Raw genomic sequence first — 26,911 nt, 5'->3', positions numbered from 1 at the left:
TGTCTTGGGTCATTGCATTGCTGCTAGTACAGATGTCCATTACATTTGATTTTACCATAATATATCAGTCTCTGTGTACAATGTTCTTCTGGCTCTGCTCCTTTCACTCTGTCCGATATGTTATTTCTTAAGAATTTCTTCTTATACTGTTGGAGTCAGACACAAATCAAAGCATCCTATCTTTCACATCAGCGTATCTTTTGGGGTTTCTGTTTTGTATGAATGTGCTCCTATGATGATGACCAATATGGAAGTATGTTTTACATGATAATACATGTGTGGCCCAGAAAAAAAAAAAAGAATTTCTTCTTATAACTAACAGAAACCAACTAAGAGCTCAGGAGATATGGAGAATTATCTTATTTGTTCTGTGACTAGGCTGTCCAATTGTCCTCAGAGCCCAGTAAACATCTTGAATTGGTTCCCCTACACTAAGTGAATGAGGTATAATAAGAGTGGTTAGTTCAAATCACTGCTGACCCTTTGATTTGTAAAAGCATTATAATAGAGCTTTGTTGGCATTATTCTGGGTTTTGGCAATGATGTATTAATGGAATTATCCAGAAATTATGCTAGTTGGAGATATGCTTTATAATTTATGCCTATGAATCTTCTAGACATCAGTTTTACCATTTGTAAAATAGCAGGACTGGGGCATCTAGGTGGCTCAGTAGATAAAGAAGCAGGCCTGGATAAAGGAGGTCTTGGGTTCAAATCTGACCTGATACATCCTAGCTTGGTGACTGTGGGCAAGTCACTTAATCCCAATTGTTTAGCTCTTACTGATCTTCTGGCTTAGAACTGATACTTGGTATTGATTCTGAGAGAGAAGGTAAGGGTTTGAAATAAAAAAATATATATTTAATAGGGCTATTGTAATGACACATTCATTGGAAGAAAGCTTGTCATAGTGGATGGAGTGTTCAGTGTTAAATCAAATTAAATAGACTTGAATTTGAATCTTCCCTCAGATACTTACTATCTAGCTGTTTGACTCTAGGTAAGTCACTTAACAACAGCCTGAGTTTCCTCATCTATAAAGTGGAAATAATAATAGGAAATATGTCACAGGGTTGTTAAAAGGATCAAATGAAATAACATATATAAAGGACTCTGCAAATCTTAAGAGTCAAAGGAATGCCAGTTAGCTCTTCTTATGAATTAATTCATGTGTCTAAAACACTTTAAACTTCATTGGGAGCAAAGTAAAATTGAGAAATTGCATCTTTTTACTATAAGGATATCTATTTTTGAATTTATTCATATGCATATTTATGATAAATGTGCATATTAAATGTGTTCAATTTTTTTCTTCCTCCATAGTTTTATCTTTTTTTCTCTGTTCTTATTCTACATTTTACCCTGCTCAAGTCTTTAAGTTCTTAGGAGTGATAAATTTGGTTTTAACTGTGGAAAAAAAGCAATGTAGGGTACATTTTAAAAATGTCTTCTTCTTGACTTAAAAATAAATAATGAGTTCTATTTAATGAAGAGATCGCTTAGGAATTTTATTCTTTCAAAGTGGCATTTGGGAGCTACTTACAGAATCACTTTTTGTTTCTAGGATTTGAAAAATCAGCAATTTTAGAATTTTTTTCTTTTACTATACACTATTAAATAAATACTTATGAGAAATGTAGGTGAATATTGCTATTAATAACCTAATTAGAAATATATAAGTCAGGAAAAATGTTAAGGATGCTCAGCTAGATCCAACACCATAATATTTATTTCTCAAGTTTTTAAGTGTTTATTAAAAAGGCATTTTAAAATAATTTTAAATAAATAATAATTTGTAAATAAATAATTTTACTCAACATGACATTAATGGGTGATAATGGGTGATTTTAGTTGGCCAATTTAAATTGAAAACATAATTTTTAGTTTATCAAAGAGCTCAAAGCTAACTTAAGGAGCAGTATTTCCAGGGGGGTGTTGTAAAACTGTTAAAAACTTTAAGGTGCTACTATTATTTGTTATCATAAGTACAGAGAAAGATGAAGAATAGACAAGAGAACAAATTTTACCTTCAGTGCTTTTCAATCTTCTTTGTCAGAAAAGCTGCTTATATATGAGTAACTGAGCTTCTAATTAAAGGAAATGCTTATTCTTGAGCAATTTTCTGAAAATAAGGTAATTGAGTAAAGTTGCTGACATTCAAGAAGTCTTCATATTTCTAATGATAAGCTTGGAATTATGCTTCCACTTAGTCTTTCAGCTTTGGGGTACATGGATTTTAATTTTCCTTCCAATTAAAGAAGGGAATAGGGGGCAGCTGGATGACTCAGTGGATGAAGATCCAAGTCCAGAGATGGGAGGCCTAGGTTCAAATTTGATCTCAGACTCTTCCTATCTGTGTGACCCTGGGCAAGTCACTTAACCCCTATTGCCTAGCTCTTACCACTCTTCTTCTTAGAACCAATACACAGTATTGATTCTAAGACAGAAGATAAGTGTTTTAAAAAAAAAAAGAAGAAGAAAAAGAAGGGAATGACAATAGCATATATTGGGACTTACACCAAATTGGTTTTATTTGTCAATTCTTTCTAATACATTAAGTGGATTTGACTCTCTAAGATGGGCTTATGGGAGGATATGGCCAAGAATTACCTTAAATGGTATATCTGTGATCTATATCATTGGGGGAAACTTTCAAATTGATGAGATCCATTTGAGTTTTGAATTTTTATTAATTATTTTGTTCTATATGAAGGAATGAAGATGTGAAAGAGGAGAATGGCCACTTTTTTTTTACCAAATATTAAACAATATAAAAAATGAAAAAAACATTCAGTTAGGGATAATAACAATATTCATTGTTGATAACTTAAAAGTAAAATGAAAAATGTTTGATCAATTTTAGAGTAACAACCAGATTGAGGAAATATCTTGTTTGGAAAACCTTAAAATACTACAGAACCTGGACTTATCTGGTAATAAAATCAGTAGATTAAAAGGCTTAGAAAATCATGACCTTCTGGAAATCATCAACCTAGAAGATAATAAGGTAATGTCATATATAAATACCATTCCTTTTTGTTTAGTTTTTTTCCCCATTTAAAATAAGACATTAATGATGGTGAGCTCGTGGAAAGGAAGATTATCTTTTATTTTTCTTTTGTCTCCCTAGTGCTTAGTACAATGCCTGGCACAGAGTAAATGCTTAGTACATGTTTAATGACTGATTGGCTGACTGCATTATTCTTCATAGTAGTTTCTCAAAAATTGTCAATTATCTCACATTTCTCTCAAGACAGTGTCTGGAATCATTGATCCAATAGTTCAAAGATCATATTGCCTCCACATTTTGGGGAGAAGGAAGAATGGGTGGCATTTGGCAGTTCTGAAATGTTGGCTTTAGGAAGTTAATGGTATCCTAGACAGCCTAAGAGAAGGCTGTCATCAATAGTATTTAAAAGGAAGATTGCAGAGTCTGAAAAAGTTAAAATTTTCATTTTCTTCTAAGTATAATAACACCCACCTTCAGATAGATTCAAAGAAAATTGAAAAAATCATACTCCATATTTTTACAAACTCATCTTTGTGATATGACAGGGAAATTCAACTAATATCTTTTGGAGAAAAGATAGAATGGATATATTGCTTTTCCTAAAAATATTTAAAAAGAAATTGTCGCTATGGAAAAATACTCACAATGCAGGCTGAACCTTTTTTTTTTTTCATATGTGACCAATGTGGGAATTATTTTGTCTGACAATACATGTTTGAATCAGTTTTTGTTTTCCTTGTTTTCTCAGTTATGGGGAAGAGCTATGAGAGGGAGAGAATGCAGATCTGAAAACAGAATAAATTTTAATTTAAAATTTTAATATAATAGGATGTTCTAACGCTGTATGATGAATAACTAATTACATTTATTCAAATCCCTACACAAAACTTAATTTACATTACTTCACAAATTACAAATTGTTTTTGGCTTTAAATGATATTTTATTTTTTAATAAAGAATGTCTCAAAACAATATATTAAATTGGTAGACTTGACTGACGAAATAATTTTGTTCATGTTGGGGACTTTGTTGTGTTTTAGGAAAGATCTATTCTTGAGAGGAGCTCAAAACTTCCTTCTCTGGTAAATTAAGGACTTGGTTGATCTTGGTAGAGAGTGTCAGCAGTATATAGAGGTATATAGCTGTATAGAGAAGAGGTATATGTAAGGCTATGTAAACACTTCCCCATTTAGAAATGCTAATGTCCTCTCACTTCTAATTTAGGACTTTTTCCCTTTTTTCCCAGAGGTTTAGAATAAGCAAAAGTTTCAATGGTGTAGGAGAGGGAAGAGAACATTTTCCATCTTAGAAGAAACTGTAGATTCCCAAGTCTTTTTAATTTGCACTTTGACTTGAATTTGTTGTTTCTAAAATAATGGAATTCTTAGTTATAATTCAATTTGAAAGCTATTACTTTGTGTAGGCAGTTGTACTCCTCGCCTGGACTCAGAAACTTCCAGAGCTAGTTAGTTATCTTGTCCTTGTCCCCTGCTCAAAGAGAGATTCCCAAATATAGGAACTCAGCTTGTTTTCTTACATTAGAATAAATTTTCAGCTCAAGTTTGCCATTCAGGAATTGGGAGGGAAAAAAAAAGCATTACTATTAAATATTTGTTGGTATGTCGCCTTGATCCCATTGAAAACTAACACCATCTTTCCCTTTCTCCAAGCCTTTATTGTAGAGGTGGAAGACTGATTTTGGAATGTTGGATATAATGTCATACTTTTTCAATACATTTGTTCATTTTGTGAAACAGTTTTCTTCTGTGTTACTCTATGTTGTAAAGGATGGATTTTTGCAAAGGAGATGAAGAGGAGTACATTGGGAAATGTAGGTGATATAGAAAAAGATAGCAATAAAAAAATTTAAAGCAAAGAATAACAATGCTAATAGGGTCTCTTTGCCAGCATCTGGACCTTGGGACAGTAGTCTCCCTGCTTTGAGTTAGTACTTCTATATTTAAAGAGACTCCTCTGATCTGTAACCAAGTTCTTTCACTGTCATTATTCACTCTCAGGAGTAGCATCTTTAGATAGATAGGAAAATTGGCGGGAGTCCATTCAGAATAAGCTAGTATCTCAGGTCCTGGAACCCCCCTCTTGCCTGGTGGCATTCATGGATCCTTAACATCATGCCCGGGAGCACATATTTTGTTACTGAATTCCAACATTCCGTGGTCCTTTTTACTACCTTCATTGTCTGCTATACAGGTGATCCTTATGGTATTTTGCAGTAAATTACATCTTTGGAAATACAAGAGATGATCTAGTCTAAGACTTTATGTTTTAGTTATCTATGATCCATTGCCATTCGATAAATGGCCAAGGTGATTTGGGAAACAATTTGCCAGTGAACATCATCTGGGTGTTTTCCTTGCTAAATCATGCTTCCTTCACTTATAATATACCCTCCATCCTTAGATGCCATAGACTCTTGCTTAAAGTCCCACATGAAGAGAACCTTGCCTACTCTGCCCTTTGCCAATGAGGACAAGGACAATGATTTGTGTGGGATCCAGAAGCTCAAGGATGTAGATCTGTCTGCCTTGCTGAAGTTAGGTCAGTTGACACCATTGCACTAGTCCTAATTTTTCATAATATTTGGCCAGTATATAGATTATCCCACCACCATCTTGGACCAAAAATATGGCTCCATTCTACAATAAATTTCACCTTAGTGTCCTAGGATCTTGGGTTGGAAGGAAATATCAGGCCCTGGAATGAGAAACCAAAGCCCAGAGAAGATCATCAATTTGTTCAAAATCTCACAAGTAATGATTAACAGCTAGAATTTGAACCAAAGTTCCTTGACTCCAAATCTAGTGTTTTTGCACTTTACCACATTGTGACTTTCAGGCTAGTACTCCAATATTCCATTTAGAGATTTTTGGTATCATAAAGTTTATCAAGATTTTATCTAATTGGGGTGGGGGGTGCAGCTAGGTGTCCCAGTGGATTGAGAGCCAGGCCTACAGATGGGAGGTCCTGGGTTCAAATTTGACCTCAGATACTTCCTAGCTATATGACCCTGGGCAAGTCACTTAACTCCCATTGCCTAGCCCTTACTACCCTTCTGCCTTGGAACTGATATACAGATTGATTACAAGATGGAAAGTAAGGTTTAAAAAAATATATTTTATCCAGTACTCCTTTCTGGCCCTCTCAACTCCTACTTTGGTAACATCTCTTTTGCCCAGATCATTCCTTTTTCCTCTCTAGTGACTGAACAGGGACAGAAAGAATCAACTTCAAGGTGGCATATAGAAAATTTGTGATCCAGGCCACTAGATGGTGCAGTGGAGAGAGTTCTAGATCAGAAATCAGAAGCTCTGGGTTCAAATCCTGCGCAAGTCATTTAACTTTTGCCTCCATTTCTTTAACCATGAAATGGAAATAATGATAATTCCTACCACCCAAGGCTGTTATAAGGATCAAATGAGATATTTGTAAAGTTTTTCAAAAACCTCAAAGCACTATATAAAAGCTAGCTGTCATTATTACTTTCTGATAAAATGGATGATGGATGTTATGAAAGACAGATGCTGGGTTCTATGGAACAGATTTATTATTCTACAAAAATGCATTCTAGCTCTCTTGAAACATGAGGGCTTCAAAAGAAAGGTGGCAATATGCAAATGGGAGAAGTGGTGTTATGAATTAGTTCTAGAATTTCTGGCTAGGCCCTAACCAAGGCCAGGATATCCCTCCAGGTCTCTGACTTCCTAATGGATACAGTCAACATTCTAAAGTATAGACCTGCCTGCAGCACCCCAGAACATGAAACGAGAGAACTCAAATGGCCTCTGTCCTTAGTTTGGGGTTAAATGCCTGTCCTAGTTCTGACCTGACGCCTTGAGTGTGGTACCAGGCCATGCTAGCCTGCCTCCCTGTAAGAGAGTTGGCCACTCTGCATTTGACCCACATCCTCATGGAAGCGATTGCGGATCCTTGTCCTTCCTGGCTGACCTGCTCCATCCAAGTTCCTTCAGAGGCATGTCACAAATTTCGATTGTTTTATTTTCCCCATTTTATTTTCCCCATTTCCCTTATTTTTCCTAATTCTGTCCCTCCAGACCAACTTAGCCTTGACATTTTTATTTTATGGCTAGAATCCTCCACATCAACAAGCAGTTTGGGGACTTCAGACGAGCATCAAATGTCTTTAATAGTTCCTACATGGTGCTTTCTAAGGGCTTGTTGGTGGGCTGATTGGCAGCTTTCCTTTGGTGTTTGATTTTCTGTCACAATGAGTCAGTTGGCCTGTCATAGAAGAAGAAGGAATGATCTTATTTTGCCTTTCCAAAATTGTCAGCTCTCTCTGTGATTTCTCTTTATTATCTCTGTTCTCTTGGAAGAACTCAACTTTATGGGTCCTGGAAGAAAGGTTTTGGCACATTTCCTAGATCCCTGGTGGCACCTGTCCTTCCCTGGGGCCAATGGATAGATGACCTCTTTCCTTTTGGGTTTGTATAATTCACCAGTAGCTTATATGCCTCCTTTTAGGAATGGCAATCCCTCTTTGTGGGAGGTTTTAAAATGTCTTTCCTTCATTATTGCACCCTCAAGCCACTTCTCTTTTTTTCACTTCTTTTGCCCCAAAGAGTGTTCCGTCAGACCCTACTGCCTTCTACTGTGGCCTTAAGGTCCAATTCTTGCAAAAGTGAACTCTACCAATCTATACGGACCTTAAGATGAAGTTGGGAAGAATAAGCATTCTTGGAAAATCAGCGGATGCTTCTTACTTATCTATTTTTGTTCACCTGGATATCATTGAAGGTCTTTCAATCCCTTGTACTCATTGAGACTTAAGAGCTTATTCCCTCCGCCATTCAAGGCCATTGTCACCCCACCCTAACAGTCTAGGCAATGGGGAAAAAAGCGGACGGGTTCTTTTTTTTCTCAAGGGATGGTTTCCTTGCCAACAATCTTCCAAATATTTACCTATTTTCTTTATTGCTACTTGGAAAATACTCCAACTTCCCTCTTGATAATGAAGAGCCTACATCTACATGCAATTTTTTATAGCCACTTTCATGGCTTGACTTTTGATCCAAACCCTCTCTATTAAAAAGAGCCATTGCCCTGTCTACAGACCATAGTGTTTTTTAAAACATACTTAAACACATCAGAACAAGGCTTATGAAGTCTTGCATGATGATTCATTTGTAGTAATGTTTTTTGAAGTTATCATTTATTTACTGTTCATGGTAATCATATTTTATAGCAAGATGATAAAGCATAATAAATGGAATCATAACACAATCAAATTTTAAAGTTAGAAGTGATCTTGGGGGCAGCCAGGTAGTAGAGTGGATAGGGAGCTAGGTCTGGAGTCAGGAAGACATCAGTTCAAATCTGGCCTCAGACATTTCCTAGCTGTATATCCCTGGGCAAAGCACTTAATTCTAATTGCCCAGTCCTTGCTGCTATTCTGGCTTGGAATTAATATTGGGACAGAAGAGAAGGGTTTAAAAAAATGATTTTAGTGTTCATTAATTGACTTTTCTTTACAGATGAAGAAACTAAAACTGAAAACTGAAATTATTTGCCTGAGATCACATAGATAATTAGTGGCAGAAGGTGGGTCAGAACCCAGATCTTTCCTTCTCACACAGAGAATGGGTCAGGCCAGTGAGAGCACATCATTGGAGTCAGAGAGGTGGAATTTGGATCTTGGCTCCACTGCTTGCCCATTTTGTACATTTGGCTTTCAGTTTCCAGATATATTAAAACAAACCTAAGATAAAGCTTAAAAGCCCTTCCAGATCAGAACCTGTGATCCTGTGATATGAATTATCGTGACAATAATGGACTCCATAGAAATGTAAAGTCTATAGCTGAAGCCTAAGAAACAAGGAAAGGATTTTCTTTGAATTGGTGAATTACTATAGAGGGAGAGAAAACATGGTGGGGAGGAGGGGTGAGTCTAGTCAAGTGACTGGTCTATTAATTGACATATCCTTTATATCTTTAGATAAAGACTCCATTCTAATGGCTTTGGGGCTTTCCCCAGAAGTAGACATTTCCCTTCCCTTAGTGTGTGCTGACCAGAAACTGCTGAGCCTCTTAGAATTTTGATTCAGAATTCTAGATATCCTAGTAATAAAGCAGTAATTTCTAGACACTACAGTCTCTACTAACAAGCCCCTCAGGGTACATGGCTCCTCTTTTTTTTTTTTTTTAATATAATCAAAAACTCTCTACTCAAATTGACTTGTGTGGAATGTTTCCAGAAATGAGAGACAACAATCCTTTATTTTTGTTCAGGCTCAGGAAGCTTTAACATTATTGTTCTTATTCTACAGGAGACTAAAATACAAAAATAGGGATGGGACAGCAAAGTGGCTTAGGGGATAGAGAGCCAAGCCTAGAGTCAGGAAGTCCTGGGTTCATGTCCGACCTCAGATACTTCCTAGATTCTGAGCAAGTTGCTTGACCCCAATTGCCTAGCCCTTACCATTCTTCCACCTTGTAACCAATACTTAGTATTAATTCTAAAATGGAAGGCAAGGGTTAAAAATTTTTTTTAATAAAAAAGTTGAGGGGAGTTTAACCCTTTTCTTATAGATTGGCCAAATGGGAATCCAAGTGATACTTCCTCCTTCTATCTTGGTGAGATATGTAGAGAAATATAACATATATGCAAGCATTCTTCCTGTTTGGGGAATTAAGAAATATTTTAGGTTTTGACTTTTTTGCTGCTGGGCAGCAGAGATTTTGTTTGTTTCAATAGTGTCATGATGCAGTTTTCCTTTCATGTAGTATCAGAGAGTTCCTGTCATATTTGAAAGAGTGCCTTTGGGGAAAATAATAAAAAAGGAAAGGCAGTTATGGGCTATGGGAATGCCTCACTAACCATAGGTAAAAAAAAAAATCTTAGCAATATTAATTACAGGCAATGGAAGTAGGAGTCTCTTTGTGCTCAGATGCTAAAACAAGATATGTGAAGAACTGAAGACACCTGTTGAATAATAATAATAATAATAAGTCTTTTATTTTATGTGAAAGTTTGTGTGAGAAACATTCTTCTAGTAACATAACATCTGTCTTGTCTCCTCAGAGGTTAAAAAAGAAGTTAAAAGATTTAGCTAGGAGACTCTGGACCTTGTCAGAATTACATATTCTTTGATTTTAATTTTTAAAATGCTCACAGTAACACACACAAATCTCTCTTTGTCTATCTCTCTCAACATAAGTAATTCTAATAGAATGTAGTGGCCCAAGAAGCCTCATTTTTTTGTTTGTTTGTTTGTACTATTTCCCTGTCTGTTCACTTTACTTGATTTCTGATTTCTGATAAATATAAGCAAAGTGTAGAATATCATAACCAAAATTGGTTGTTCATGCCCAGAGGAGTAAACAACCAGTGTACCAACCAGGGTGTAAACAACCAGGGTGAAAGTTCCCATTTTGTAGAAGCTAATGCATTTTTTCCAATCCTGCAGAGCTTGAATAATGAACTGAATAATCTTTGTAGCGTGCTAAATTGGAAAGACTCCAATGACTTCTTCAATGTTTTTTGTTTCTGTTATTTAGTTTTGTGTTAATATTGTGTTTCTGTGATTAAACAGATTGCAGAGTTGAGTGAAATAAAACACATTGAAAATCTGCCACTTCTACGGGTACTCAATCTTTTAAAAAACCCTCTTCAGGTAAGGCAAAACAGATACTGGAGAGAAATGAAATGGACTTTAATCGAATCAGGTATCTAAGCAGAACTTTTGGTAAAGAATATAAAGAAAAATAAATGTGTTCATCTTTTTCACCTTCTCTTAGGAATATTTAGGAAGATTAAGTGAAAAATTGCCCTTAAATTGCTTACTATTGAAATCAAAAGCACTCTCTCCACTAGATTATCTTTTTCTTAGTCTAGGTGATCTCAGGTACCTTAAATCTTGCTGACTAACAAGCTTAAGGTCATGCTAGTTTCACTGAATGTTGAGCAGGGTACTGTATATTGACTTGACTGCTGTGTGGTCATTTGTCGCTTACCCTGAGTTGTATTAAAGATTTACTACAGTAGCTGCTAGTATTGTTGATTAATATTTCTTTGGCTTGACCAAGACATCCATGGTTTAGAAAGAAAATATCATATAATAACAAGAAGAAGAACCTACAAGAATAGGCCACTGTGCTGATTTTCTGGGGAAAAGCATTTTATTTGCCATGAAATTACTATAAAATAAAGAATGTATTTCCACTTATTCTTCCATCTTCTTTCTCAATCACTTATGTTTTTGCCCACTTGCTCTCCTTCTCACTTCTGTGAATCTTCTTAATCCCACATCTTCTGCTCTCCTACCTAGCTATACAATTTCACTTATTCTTTACCAATGGTTTTTAAAAGATCCATGTTTTGTCTAAAAGTATCTTAAAAAAACAAACACAACCTTAAATTGTGTCGGTAGGCATAAAAACCCCTATGTGAGAATAATGTCAACTCCTCTACTTTCCCTCTGGGAAAGACAGTAATAGGATTTGAGGTTTAAGTTTTATTACTAGTCTGTCCACATACCTATAAATATTAGCAGGTAGCTGGATGGGGCATGAATAGAGTACCCAGCCTAAAGTCTGGAAGACCCATCCCTGAGTTCAAATCCAGTCTTGGACACTTATTGGCAGTGTGACTCTGTCAAATCATTTAACTTGACTGGTCTGTTTCCTTATCTGTAAAAAGAGCTGGAGAAGAAAATGGCAAACTGCTTCAGTTATCTTTGCCAAGAAAATTCCAAATGTAGTTACAAAGAATCAAACACAACTGAAATGACTGAACAGCAACAAATAAATTTTTTAAAACCCTTACCTTCTGTCTAAGGATCAGTCTTAAGATAGAAGAGCAGCAGGAACTAGGCAATTGGGTTTAAATGTTTTGCCCAGGGGCACACAGCTAGGAAGTGTCTGAGGTCAGATTCGAACTCAGGGCCTCTTGACTCAGGGCCTGGCACTCTATCCACTGAGCTACCTAGCTGCCACTAATAAATAATTCTAAACACACATCTCCACTGACAGCCATATGTACAAACACACACGTATAGTTATTCTCTCTTTATTAAGTTACATCCACACATTAACATTCTGTAATGGTTATTTTCACATGTTCGTTCAAATACTCATTTGCCCAAGCAGATGAATTTTTCCAGTGATCATCCTTTGTAAAGCAATAGATGTGCCTTCACAAGCCTATGTCTTTCAGTAGAGTATAGCTAAGAGAGAGTGGAGATGGTGCTTGATTCAGTCAGGTAGAAAACAGTGGAGTCCTGGGCAGAGGAAAATGGATAGATAGCATCAATGAGTGAATTTGGGTGGTTGGAGGAAAGGTTGAAGAGTTGGCAAAGTCAGCAAAGAATTCTAGGATTTGTCAATGTGAGAAAATAACACAATTCTCTCTGATCTTCTTAACAGGATAAATCTGACTATTGGCTCTTTGTCCTTTATACATTACCTCGACTAACAGAACTAGATCGGAAGAAGATTAATGTGGAAGAAAAGGTACTATTCTTAAAATCTCATAGAATTCATAGAATTACAGAATTTGAGAATCAGAAGGGAGCTCAGCAGCCATATGACACCAGTTAATGCATGAAAGGAGTTCTGACTATAACATGCCAACCAGGAGTTGTTCAGTCTCTTTCTGGAGACTTCCAAGAAGAGAGAACCCACTGCCTTTCAGAGCAACCCATTCCTTTTCAGACAGCTTTAATTCTTAGGAAATTTTCCCCAAAATCAAACCTAAACTGACCCTTTTTAACATCTTCTACCCATTGTTTCTGATTCTGCCCTCTAGGGCAAATCTGTTGTCCATGCTCACCCCTGCCCCATTCAACCTACTTTCATATTTGAAGTAGCTGTCATAGCCTTCTCAAGTCTTCTTTTTCCAGGATAACCATGTCCAATTTCTTCAAATGATCCCCAAATGTCATGGATTTGAGGTCTTTTACATTCATGATTCTCTTTCTCCAGAAACTACTCCAGCTTTTCAATGTTTTTCTTAAACTATGATGCCCCAAACCAAATATCACACTCTGGATAAAGTCTGAAGAGAGTGGCTGCCCTATTCCTTAAAGCTTTGTTCTTAATGCAGCTCAAAGATTGCATTTTGAGGGACTACCACATTATATTGCTGGCCATAGGAAACTTAAAATTTGCTAAAACAACCAGATTTTCTCCCCAGAATAACTGTTGTCTATTAGTTTCTCTCATTTTATATTTGTGAAGTTGTTTTTTTTTGTATCCAAGTGCAAGAATTTACATTTATTCCAACTGAATCTCATCTTATCAGATTCATCGTAATGATAGCCTATCAGGATCCTTTGGGATTCTATCATTCCCTGGGTTAGCAATTCCTCCTGGTTTTATATCATTTTTAGATTTGACATATTTAGGTCTTTATCTGAGTCTGATAAAAATGTTAGACAGTATACGATTAAATATAAATCTCAGGATGTGTCCCCCTTTTCTGGCTTTTTTTCTTCTCACTATTTTATTTTGGTTCTCTATTTCTTTGTTGTCATTTCCTGGTCTCCATTTCAGGTTCATCTTCCTCTTCTTATCCTTTAAATGTGGAGGTTTCCCTCAAGGTTCTAATCTTAACTTTCTCCTTATCTCTATATTCTCTTAGCGAATTCATTTACTTTCTTGGTTTTGATTTTCTCTATATTTTTGACTCCCAAATCAATCTCTTTCTACAAAGATCCAGTGCCACATATTTAACTACCTACTAAACATCACCATCCAAATATCCTTTTAAAACCTTCAATTCAGGGGCAGCTGGGTAGCTCAGTGGATTGAGAGTCAGGCCTAGAGATGGGAGGTCCTAGGTTCAAATCTGGCCTCAGACACTTCCCAGCTGGGTGACCCTGGGCAAGTCACTTGACCCCCATTGCCCACCCTTACCACTCTTCCACCTAGGAACCAATACACAGAAGTTAAGGGTTTAAAAAAAAGTAAAATAAAACCTCCAATTCAACATATTTAAAAGTGGACATTTTCCCCTCAAAAACTGTCTAAACTCTCAGCCTCTCTTTTTGGCGTTGCCACTTTCAGTCACCAGGACCAAAGACTTTGACTCATCTTTGACTTTTCCATCCAGTCTAATCCAAAAAAGATTTAAAATTTTCCTAATTTATGCAAGATACTATGTTAGGTGCTGAGGAGGTAAAGACAAAATAAAAATTATCCCTTTTCTCAAAAATGTTATTCTTTTCAGTGGATACAGTATCCAAATGGATGTTTATCCATGATCATTTGAGAGGTAGATATCACTAATAGCTAGGAAGATAAGGTGAAATTGGTGCTTGAGATGAACCTGGAAGAAAGAGATGGAATTGAAGAGAGAAAAGGCATAGAGGGAGGAGCAAACATGTTGGATTTGGAGAACAAGGAGTCCATCTCATCTGGAACACAGCGTGTGTAAAGGAATGCAATATGAAATAATTAGCAAGCATCTATTAAGTACCTACAGTGTGCCAGACATTGTGCTGATATGCCAGGGATACATATACAAAAACTGAAACCATTTCTGCCTTCGAGGAGCTTATAAGCTTTGGAAGGTTAGAAAAGTGGTGGAGCCAGATCATCAAGGACTTTAAATGTGTCCTCAAATTGAGGAACTTTAATTCTATCTGAGAGGGATACACAATCTAAACAAATTAAGAAGAAAATCTTTGCTTCCTTGGCTCTTAGAGATGAAGCCAGACAATTATGATATCAATAAAGCAGTGATTCCCAAAGTGGGCGCTACTGCCCCCTGGTGGGTGCTGCAGTGATCCAGGAAGGCAGTGATGGCCACAGGTGCTTTTATCTTTCCTATTAATTGCTATTAAAATTTAAAAAAAATTAATTTCCAGAGGGCTAAGTAATATTTTTTTCTGGAAAGGCGGCAGTAGGCCAAAAAAGTTTGGGAACCACTGCAATAGAGGTTTGAAAATTTAAAAATATTAAGTCATTGAGCAACTGAACAAAATTAAATTGTGTTCCCTTTACCATCTATTATTTTAATGTTTCATTAAAGAATGACTGAAAGCCATGGAATCAAAGGGTTCAAGAATAGTAACTAGAATCTAGTGATCTTAGAATCTCTTTATGCCTTAGCTTTGAATCATTCTTTACCTGTGAAACATTGCTCCTGATCCGTTCCTATAGTCCCATTCCTCTATTTCTGCTCTAGGGGATACTGAGTATTGAGGGAGAAAGTGAAAAATTCCAGTATTTCCACCTAATGTTTTACATATATATATATATATATATTTTTTTTTTTAAACCCTTGTACTTCGGTGTATTGTCTCATAGGTGGAAGATTGGTAAGGGTGGGCAATGGGGGTCAAGTGACTTGCCCAGGGTCACACAGCTGGGAAGTGGCTGAGGCCTGGTTTGAACCTAGGACCTCCTGTCTCTAGGCCTGACTCTCACTCCACTGAGCTACCCAGCTGCCCCTTACATATATTTTTGAAACTCAGCTGGATTTTTGTTATATTCCATTCATACTACTCTAACCTAATCAATTATCTTTTATTCTTCATACCTATCATCCCATATTTATCCTTTTCTTTTTTTTATATCCCCTCCCTCCCAAATTATAGGAGATGACCAAGCTCTTATTTCAGGGAATGCTGAGGCCATTTTATGTGAGCCTCCCTACCTCTATTATCACCTTTCTTCCATTCTTCAGAACTCCCTAACATCACTACTTTCTTCTGGCCATAGAAAAAGAAGTGTATCTTCTCTATACTATGGCCAGTATCTTTTAACTATTCTCCTTATTTTACTCCCTCTTGTCTCCTCCATTACCTTTCTCCAGGACCAGATATGTCTTCAGCAAAAGCTTCCCTTTCTCATTATTCTTCATTTTTCCTCTTCCCAGTTGTACAATTCCTAGTCCTAAAAAAGCCGGTCCTTGACCCTTGTAATCTATCCATCTACCACCCTATCTCTCCATTACTAATCTCTTAGAAAATTTATCTACATTCAATATTTCTATTCCATCATTCCCCTTTCTTCTTCTCTCCTCTTGTAATATGGCATCTACCAATACCACTCTACTGATCATCTCTAACATAAATTAGTGATCTCCTATTTGTCAAATCCAATGGCCTTTTATAAAGCTCTCATCTTTTTTGTTTTCTACAGCTTCATCACTGTTGGTCACCCATTTGCACTTAATGCTTCTCCTTTGACAGATATCACCCTCTCCTGCTTCTCTTCCTGTTTCTGTAAATGCTCCTTTTGTAAGGGTCTGTCCTTGGCCTTCTTCTTGCTCTAAAAGGGCATTATCGTCTATTCCCTATGACCTCAGTGAAAATGATTTCCAGATCTAATTTCCTGCCCTAGACTCTCTTCTACACTCCATACCCCACCCCCCCCTCCAACTGTTCTGTAGGACCCCACTTCCTACAGTATCCCTCCCCATATTTTAAAGTCTAGTCCTTCATGATGTTTTCTTTGGCTTTTATATTTCATAACCTGAAATCTACTAGGTACTTCATAATTGTCTATTGAATTGAATTAGCCTCCCTTGATGATAAGCTTCCCTCTTGGACTTTGCATAGCATTTTGTTTTAAAAAATTGTTAATACTGAAATAAAATATTAGGTCTTTATAGCTATTTGGTTTGGTTTATTTTATCTTCTGAATACACTGTAGAATATGTTTCACTGTTTAATCTAAGATTTGTACCTTTCCCACTAATATTAGATGAACTGCAAAGTCCCTCCCAACTCCAGTACTCTTGATTATTTTAAAGGGTTATTTTGAAAATTTTAAAATAATACTTTGCACATTCATACATATAAAGGAAGTTTAAAGGGAATATTAGCAAAATCCTCCATTGCTCTTTTTTTTAAACCCTCACGTTCCATCCTAGAAACAATATCATACATAGAAAATAACTGAGATCAGATTTGAACTTGGGACCTCTCATGTTCAGACCTCTGAGTCACCTAGCTGTTCTCCAATTCTATGCTTCTATACTAAGGATGGACTAGAAAAATAGGCTAAATTGATTTTTAGAACTATGAATTTAATCTGTTCCCTCCTTTCATGATAAAGATTAGATTTTTAAAAATCTATCACATATAATCATGGCTTTAGAGCTTTGTTTGCATCACTCTCTCTCCAACCATAAATTGTAAATAAATACATAAAGAATAACTCCATTTCCATGGATTATTTTCTCTTCATTTATCTCAGGAGTTTATTCATTTGTTCTCAGGAGGTGAATGAGATGAACAGTCTTGAATAAGCTAAACATAGGGATTGGCACTTTTAATTATGAAACCCCTTTCTCCTTGTTAGACAGAGACTTGATATAGTGATGCCATCTTCCCTCCCTCCCCCCCCCCCCCGTTGCATTTTGACTTCTTGTGCTGAAAATAGGTTGAAGCAGAGAATAAGTATGCACCTCCCCCTGAAGTAGTTGCCGCTCAAGATCATCTGAAGAACATTGTATACAGCATGATGCAGCCTCAGAGGATCTTTGATAGGTAGGTGCAATGAGCCCCAGGCTACATTTGGGACCCCAGTGGTACTCAAGCTCAACAAAGCAGCCCCAGAGAGTTCTTGACACTGTCTTGCCTTAGATTTGGCCTAAAATAAAACTTGGTGCAATTGAAAAGTGAATTTGGTCTGCTACCTCTAAGTTTTGTGATAAGTTTGCAATTATTTCTCCACTTCTTTTTAAATAGCATATTCGGGCAGATGGCCACTTGTGCAGGATACAGCAATTCTGTCAATAGCCAAAGGAATTAAAAAATATATACTTGTAAAAAGGGTCAGCTGGGTGGCTCAGTTGATAGAGAGCCAGGCCTAGAGACAAGATGTCTTGTTTTCAAATCTGACCTCAGATACTTCCTAGCTGGATGACCTTGAACAAGTCAGCCTCAATTTGCCTAGCCCTTACTGTTTTTCTGCCTTGGAACCAATGCACTGTATTGATTCTAAGATGGAAGGTAGAGGTTTAAAAAAAATATTTGTAAAAGGGTAGCTAGATGGCTCAGTAGATAGAGAGCCAAGCTTAGCAGCCATTTCCTAGCTGGGCGAACCTAGGCAAGTCACTAAGCCCCAGTCCTTACTGCTCTTCTGTCTTGGAATGGATACTTAATATTGATTCTAAGACAGAAGATAAGAGTTAAAAAATACTTATAAACCTTCTGAGAGTAAACTAAAATGTCCGATCTTCATACAAAATTGACTCCAATTTTGCATTATTTATTTTTCACTCTTGGGAACCTAGGAGGAGTATAATGTTTTAGTTTTCAACAAATGCCAACATTTTTGCATACTTTGATAATCCAGGCATCGAGTACTGTAAAATGTGTTCATCATATTCCTTTTTGCAAATTTTTTTTATTATTTATTTGAGTGTTTCTGGGAATGTACACTTGATTTAACAGAAGAACATTTATAATTTCATTGGAGTTTTTTCCCCCTTTTTTCAAGCCCTTATCTTCTGTCTTAGAACTGATACTAAGTATTTGTTCCAAGGCAGAAGATCAATAAGGGATACACAATAGGGATTAAATAACTTGCCCAGATTCACATAGCTAGGAAGTGTCTGAGGTCAAATTCGAACCTCCTGACTCCAGGCCTGACTCTCTATCCATTGAGCCACCTAGATGCCATCCCCCCATTTATCTCCCATAGAGGGATGTTCGTTGCCTCGTGCTTCTAGGTTATTTTTATTGTTGATTAGTCAATTAATTATGTCCAACTCTTTGTGACCTTAGTTAGCGTTTTCTTGGCAAAGATGCTGGAGTTGTTTGCCATTTCTTTTATTGTCTCATTTTACAGATGAGAAAACTGAGACAAACAGGGTTAAATGACTTTCCCAGGGTCACAAAGCCAGTAAGTGTCTGAGCCCAGATTTTAACTTGGGGCCTCCTAACTCCAGGGCTACCACTGTATCTACTTTGTCACCCAACTGCCCATACTTCTGGGTACATTCACATAAAAATATATGTAAAACAAATTTTGCTACAGCAGTTGAAGAATCAAGTGGCTGATTTGTCCCTGTATAAAGTCTGATGTTATTTTGTATCAGAAATAGCTCCTTTGCTTTCAGGGTTTCTGATTCTGGCAGGGGTGGAAAATAGAAACATCTCCAAATGGTCACCAGTAGTTAAAGGAGAAAAATCATCCAAGTCTTTGAATACTGGCTGTCAATGCCATAGCTAGCTTCTCTTTAGTTTCTGTCCCTTTGAATATTCCCTGTCCTGAATAAAAGTCATGTTCGTTTCTACCTTCCACTATAAGTCTATCTTTCAAGCAAGCCTTTTAATTTTCTTCAGAGCTGATATAGTTTCAAATAGGTGAACATATGGTTTAGTACTTAGGGTAACAACCAATTTTATTAATTGCGTTTCTCAGAGTATGCCAGTGTTTAATTAGGAAAGCACACACTGTTATCCATTAATGAAATCCATCTAGTTCTTCTTTATTCTCTGATTGATGAATTTAATGTTTATATACTAAAATTTTCAGGTCATTTATCATGTTAGATCAAATTTGGTAATCAATTTTAATTTATTAAACTTTACTTTCATACCAGCAAAATGCCAATAAAATGCCTGGTAGGTCATTACTGGAAAGAAAAGACACAGGTCATTGGGGGTTCCAGTAGGGTTGAGTGGATAGAACTGGCCTTAGAGCCAGAACAACCTGAATTCAAGTTCACTTACTATGTTTATGATTCGAGGCAAGCCAGGGAACCTCGCAGGACTCTTGGCAACTCCAAGATTATACGGTAGATGGGCAGCTACAGGGTTCATCGAATAGTCAGGCCTGGAGGCACGAGGTCCTGGGTTCAAATGTGACTTCAGACACTTCCTAGCTGTGTGACTCTGGACCCTTAATCCCAATTGTCTACTCCTTACTGCCCTCCTGCCTTGGAACCCTTACTCAGTATCAATTCTAAGGCAGAAAGCAAGGGTTTAAGAAAAAAAAAAAAGGGTTATATGGTACAGAGGAGGTCCTGACTTGCGTTGTTGCAGGCATTTTTCTCACCTGGGAGTTCACTAAACCTATGAAATCACAGGTTTAGGCTCTAAATATAACACTAAGGTCTCCAAGTAAGCTAAAATCCATCATTTCTTTTTTGTTTTAAACACATTTTTTGGGTTTTTGCTTTATTAATATTTCTGAAATGAATATTATGAACCTTCATCATTTAGTTTTCTGACAGGATCACTGTAGTTAATACATATGACATTTGTAAAAATAATCATTATGGAGGTAGCTGTTAGCCCAGTGGATGGAGTGCTGGGCTGGGATCAGGAAGACTGGAGTTCAAACTTGGCCTCAGACACTTAACTAGTTGTGTGAACCTAGGCAAGTCACTTAACCTAAATTCCCTCTATTCCAAAAAGGGATATTGATAATCCCTACCTTGGAAGATTGTTGTGAAGATCAAATTAGATATTTGTAAAAAGTGCTCAGCACAGGGTCTGGGACAGAGTAGGCTTTTTGTTTGTTTATTTGTTTTTTTAAACCCTTACCTTCTTAGGATCAATTCTCAGTGTCTGTTCTAAGGCAGAAGAGCGGTAAGGGCTAGGCAATGGGGGCTAAGTGACTTGCCCAGGGTCACACAGTTAGGAAGTGTCTGAGGCCACATTTGAACCCAGGACCTCCCCTCTCCAGGCCTGACTCTCAATGCACTGAATCGCCTAGCTGCTCCAAGTAGATGCTTATTCTCTCCCCTTCCCTATTTGAATGGTGATTCCAGCAGTCAACACTATAAAAGTAGCGAATACTGTTTCTTTCTCTGTATCCTATAACGGAGCCTAAGGTGTTCGGTCTTGTGTTATTGCAGCACCTTGCCTAGCCTGGACGCTCCTTATCCCATGTTGATATTAGTTGGTCCACAAGCCGGAGGGAAACGGGAACTTGCTCACCGCCTGTGCCGCCAGTTCTCGACTTTCTTCCGATACGGGTGAGTTTCTTCTCTGCTCAGGAGCCCGGGCAGACTCTTATTTTAAGGCCGCCCAGGCACTTACCAGAATATGGTCTCGTTGAACGCTGTTGGTGGGGAAGCACTCTTCAGACGTGGGCTTTCTGTGCGGGCCCATAAACGGGAATCGTGGTGGTGACGGCGGCCCCCGCAGCCTGGGGCCTCGCGGGGAAAAGGCTCACGTGACGAGCCGGAGGGCGGGCGGGCGAGCTGCGCCCCATCGCTGCTCTCGCGCCCTTCCCCGCCGAAGCCGAGAAGCCAGCTATTTCTTGCTGCGCCCCAACCTACCGCCGTCCCCTGAGCCGCCCCAATCCCGGGCGCTCGCGCCGTCGTGCCGTGGCGAAGGAGCAGGCGCATCCGCCTCCTTGCCGAGTTTTCTTTACCACGGAGCATTTCTTGGCAGGAACTTTTCGGCTCTACGACTTCATTCGGAGCCAGCCCAGAATAATTCTCCGGAGCCTAAAAAGGCTTTTCTTGTCAATGCCACACGACGGTGTTGGAAAGCAGTCCTTTTCTGTCGCCACACAGCGTGCCTGGCTTAATCACAATGTTGTGATGTTCGGGTTTGCTCCTCTGGATAAACTCGCACTAGTGACAGCCCTCTACTAGACTTTGCTCTTAGCCTACACTGTCAGCGCTTCCCTTCTAGTTCTTGCTCTTCCCTTGCCTCTTGCCTCCGAGTAGCGGCTTTTACAAAGAAGGAAAACGAAAAGACAGGGGGCTTTTTTCTCACTCTAGTCAGTGTTGTAATTTTTGGAAGCCGAGACTTTGCCTGATGACAGAACAAAATAAAAGCTGAGAAAATTTACAGAAAGCCAGAGTCATCCTGAATGTCCTCCAAGTGGCGACATCCTCTCTTCAAAGGCTATGAGAGTGACTTAAAATTGGAATTGTGGTTCATGTTCCTTTGAAATGTTCCCTTTATGTGCACGTACGGGAAAGCAATGGCTTTCAGACTAGCCGTCTATAGGAACGAATTGGGAATATGACAAAAAAAGAGAAGAAAAAAAAAGCAGCAAGTGGTTTTCTAGTACTGTTTTTTCAGTCTTTTCCCTTAAACTAAACGCACCGGGGCAATACCAATAGTTTTTTCAATGGGCCCATTTCTGTAGACTTCTAAAATTATATTCATCTAGCCTCAGACACTTCCCAGCTACATGACCTTGGGCAAGTCACAGAACCCCAACTGCCCAGACTTTACCACTCTTCTGCCTTAAAACCAAAACTTAATATAGATCAGGGTTGGCTCGAGTGGCATATTTGAGCTGTGTGTGAGCCCCTGGATTGCCAGAGAGAGTTGAGGGAGAAAAAAAATGCTTGCTTTGGGCGGCTGGACAGAGGGGTGGAGCTTGCAAAAAAAAAATTTCCTCAGGCTCTCGGAAGAGGGGGAACGGAGCAGCTCCCTGAGTGCCTGCTGTGCACGCAGTGACATGGCTTTGCCAATGAGGGTATAGATTCCAAGACAGAAGGTAAGGGTATAATCATCATTTAACCTCAAGAAACAAATATTTTCATGTTGCCTGATGAGGAAAATATTTCTGATACCCAGAAGTAATAAATTAACTAACATATTCCAATAAATTATATTATCACGTGAGGCGAAAGCCTCAAAGTATCACTGTGTGAACTTACTGAGATCCCAACAACTAGATGGCTCAGTTCATGGAGAGCCAAATCCGAGATGGGAGGTCCTGTGTTCAAATTTAACCTCAGACACTTCCTAGCTCCATGACCCTGGACAAATCACTTAACCCCCATTGCCTAGTCCTTACTGTTCTTCTAACTTGGAACCAATACACAGTATTGATTCTAAGATGAAAGATAGGGCTTTTTTAAAAAATGGTTTTTAATTTGCTTACTGACTAATATCACAGATGAGTAACTCCTTAATTTATACCTGACAACTCGGTGGCATGGCAAGGTAGCCTTAAAGTAAGAATAACTTGAATTCAAATCCTATCTGAAACACTTACTAGTTATATGACCTGGGTAAGGCACTTAACCTCATTCATTTTTAGTTTCTTCACCTGAGAAATGGGGATAAATAGGTTGTTGGGAGGATGAATTAGGAGTGCTTCCTAACCCTTAAAGAGATATATAAATATTAGCTGTTCATATTTGCTTTTTAACATAAATGAAATCTCAGTTTAATTTTGTGTAACCTTTTAATGGAGTTTACCATTTTTAGAATGTTTAACTTTTTATCTCAATGGCAAAGCATTAATTTTAGCAGCCTGCTGTTTTGATTGGTTTATCTATGACAATGTTCTGCAGCAATCGAATTCTTTACTACCATGTTTTGACTTTACTGGAGAATTTTTACCATCATATGTAAAATCCCTACACCATTGCACTTATATTTTGTTCTAGTCCCTCTTGTGGTAGTCACTGAAAATATTTAAAGTAATCACTTCCAATACATGTTGCCAAGGAACAAAAACCTCCAGTGTGTTAGTATCCTTTAGATATTACAAAATGTTCCCTCTTGCCTTTGGTTAAAATTAGTGCTCTGGCCATCAGAATTTAAAGTTTGTCTTCATTTCTCTATCTGCCAATTAAACCGATAGTACTTGACCCATTTTATAGGAATTTACTGTCACTTAACTAGCCAGTGATTAAGAAAAAAATGGGGAAAATAGTATCTGGTTGTATTTTTTCCCTAGAAGAAAATCAGTATATTAAAACTTCTTTTTAAAAAAAAGCCCACATAAATGTTTGATGTCACTAATTGAGTTTTGGCATCATTCCTTTTTTAAAAGTTCAATTTTTTTACTACACCATTATTTTTTGAGATGTTTACATTTAGGTTTATCCAGAGGCAGATAGAGAGTGCTGGACCTGGAGTCAGGAAGACCTGAGTTCAAATCCAGCCTCAAATACTTACTAGCTATGTGGCCTGAACAAGTCACTTTGTCTCTGCCTGCCTCCATTTCCACATTTATAAAATAAAGATGATACAATAGCACTGTCCTCCCAGGGTTGTTGAGGAAATCAATTGAGATATTTGTGAAGCACTTTATGCAATGCTTGGCACTCAGTAGGCATTCAACCAATGCTTGTTTCCTTCCTATCTAGGACAGCATATTATGTAGTAACTGTCTACAAAAGACAATGGGGCCATAGTTTCAGATATTTACCAGTAGGATTGGGTCCTTTTTTTAAGAACCAAGAATAGAGTTCATAAGGTGTGATTCCAGTAAATCCAGGTGCTTTCAGCTACCATGGTACTAATGAGACCATTGTTTTCTTTGCCTGGACAGAAGCTATAAATATAAATTATAATAAAATCAATGAACATTTCCCAGATACTTTCTTAGCTGTGCAAGACACTGCTAATTCAAATTAGGTTTTCTCTGTAAGGAATTCTATAAAATTTCCTGTCCAACAGTATGGAAAAGTCACAGCAAAAGGGGTCAAGTGGATGATTTGTGCTCCACTGATTCAGGTGCCCCCATTGACCTGGGACATAGCACTGTAGATGATTAATAAATTCCTGTTGATTGATAGACTCAGGTCTTTTCACTAAGGTCCATTGTGTCTTCACATAGAAAAACTAATTTCAAAGTATTGTGACAACCCTTATTTAGAGTTTCTTTGTTGTCCTGGTTGTACAATTTAAATGTAATATTAAATATTAAAATAAATATTAAATATTAAAAACTACTTTTATAATCTCTTGATCATCTGTACTAATGGAGGGAAACAACATTATTAATAATGAAAAGTATTTGGATTTGGAATGTATTTTGTAAGTCATTTTTCCATCAGAAGATTTACCTATGAAGTTGTCTTTTTTTGCATGGTATGATATCAAAATTAGTTAGAGATCCCCAGAGCACACAGCCACCAAAGAGTCAGCATAATACAAGGCAAAGACCATCAGTTGAACCATGAAACCTGAATTCTAGGCCTGGGTTTGACACTGACTAGCTATGGGACAAGTTATATTTGAAGTTTTTTCATATAAAATAAAATAGGAATATGTGCCTTATCTACTTGAGAAGTAGATTAAGCAAGATATCATATTGAAATGCTTTGAAAAAAAGCATCAGTTACTATTATTGTTGTTAGTGCTGGTATCAGAGGTATCATGTATGAAATGGGAGAAGGAAAAGGGACTATCAGAGACCAAGAAGGAGTGAGAGAGGTGAGAGAAGTACAATGAGAGTACCATTTCCAAGATACCAAAGGAGGAGAGAATATCGAGAAAGAAGAGGAGTATGGAGTTTTTTGTCAGTTGTGGCAAGTATTACAGAAAAATGAAATGAGATTAAGGAGTGAAAAAAAGCTTTCTATTTTGTGAGAAGGATATCATTAGGATTGGAGGAAAAATTTGGTTGAGTAGTTGGAACTGGAAGACAGGTTGTGAAGGGTTTTTAGGAATATTTGAGTAGTGAGAAAATAGAAGCTATAGATGTAAATCACGCCTTCTGGAAATTTAGCATTAAAATGCATTAAGAATGAGTGTAAACTTATGGAGGAGATGCCTTTTATCTTCCAGTATGAGCTTAGTTTCCTCGTCTAACATGAGAGTGTTTGACTAAATGACCTCTCAGGATCCTTTCAGCTCAAAAAATCTTGTGAACCTAAGAACTAGGTCCTAGAGAAATGAAGTCCAAAAAATGTCAACTATCTGAGAAATGTTCAGAATATAAATGTTACAATCTCCTTAGGTAGGTAATATATCTGCTATTCCAATTTTATGATATAGCTTGCCCAAGATTCCAAGATCTTTAAGCAAAGGCTGGGTATGTCATGAATTAGAGAAGATTCATATTTATGGTGGAGGTTGGACAAAATAATGTCTAAGGTTCCTTTGTGATAAAGAGCTCTCACCTCTTGTAGTTTTATGGTTCTATAGTGTTGGCCCATGAAAATAACAAGGCCTATCAATTTGCTGTTCTATAATGTGTGATCAGATTACAGAGAATCACAAAAAGTTGAAATCTTTATCATTAAAAAATGCAAATTTTGATGTCCTCAAAAAAAATACTTTGAATCATTCCTTTTTCATCACATTTTAATTTAATGGAAACAGATTAAATTATTTATATTGTATTTTTCAGTTCCTGTCATACCACAAGACTTCCCTACTTTGGAGAAGGGGACCGAGTGGATTATAATTTTATTTCTGAGGAGGTTTTTACCGAAATGCTGAACATGGTAAGAATTGTGAATATTCCAGGAGTGATGCCTTCTTGTTTGCTTTACTGTTTGGCAATGATGAATATACTAGTATTTGAATGCTTCTCAAGTTTTAGGAAAATTGATTCTTAACATGTTAAAAAAAACCTATTGCTATAGTTACTATTCAGCTGATTTACCTGTTATTAATAAGGCTTTATCTGTTAAGCATAGACAAATTCTACCAGACATAATTTAACACTTGTAGATTAACTCATGCATAAAGCTTTAGTTATGTGATCAGAGAGGGGGTCTTTGCATTCTGTATGAACAGTTCCTTCCAAATCTTGTAGGCCTGTGGTAGCTTTTAGGCAGAGCTTTATCTATACTCATAATTTCACACTTCTGGAGATGCTGGTCTTCCCCCTTCACCCCCCCCATAATATTTTATTTTTTCCCCAATCATACATAAAAACAATTTTTCACATTTGTTTTCTAAAGTTTTGAGTTATAAATTCTCTCCTTTCCTCCCTTCCCTTCCCCCTCCTTGAGATGGTAAGCAATTTAATATATATTATGCATGTGCCACTATGCAAAACATATTTTCATATTAGTCATGTTGTGGAAGAAGACAAATCCAAAAAGAAAACACCCCAAAGAAAATAAAGTGAAAAATATAGTATGATGCGAGTCTTAATAAGAGAGTCTAACCATTGTGGGATTTATCTATGGGGACAGATGCCCTTAGATAGCCACATTTAACATATCTTTTATTCCTTGTGTGACCTAAATTCCCAGCCAGGTAAAAGCATTCCCTCATAAAACTGCCTCAGGTAGAA

General features: G+C 37.3%; 1 protein-coding gene across 1 annotated transcript in view; it reads left to right on the top strand.

Moving 5' to 3' along the window:
• LRGUK (leucine rich repeats and guanylate kinase domain containing) overlaps positions 1 to 26,911 on the top strand; it is a 126,326-nt gene that overhangs the window by 11,217 nt on the left and 88,198 nt on the right. The window contains exons 4-9 of the mRNA XM_044678025.1: positions 2,864 to 3,007; positions 10,582 to 10,662; positions 12,413 to 12,499; positions 17,381 to 17,487; positions 20,811 to 20,930; positions 26,015 to 26,111. Coding sequence (XP_044533960.1) covers positions 2,864 to 3,007; positions 10,582 to 10,662; positions 12,413 to 12,499; positions 17,381 to 17,487; positions 20,811 to 20,930; positions 26,015 to 26,111 — 636 coding nt within the window. The remainder of the gene's footprint in view (positions 1 to 2,863; positions 3,008 to 10,581; positions 10,663 to 12,412; positions 12,500 to 17,380; positions 17,488 to 20,810; positions 20,931 to 26,014; positions 26,112 to 26,911) is intronic.

Source organism: Gracilinanus agilis, chromosome 5 (assembly GCF_016433145.1).
Source record: "Gracilinanus agilis isolate LMUSP501 chromosome 5, AgileGrace, whole genome shotgun sequence".
In the NCBI taxonomy this organism is placed as follows: domain Eukaryota; kingdom Metazoa; phylum Chordata; class Mammalia; order Didelphimorphia; family Didelphidae; genus Gracilinanus; species Gracilinanus agilis.
Note: the sequence above shows the minus strand (reverse complement) of the source record. Positions and strands in the feature narration are given on the sequence as shown.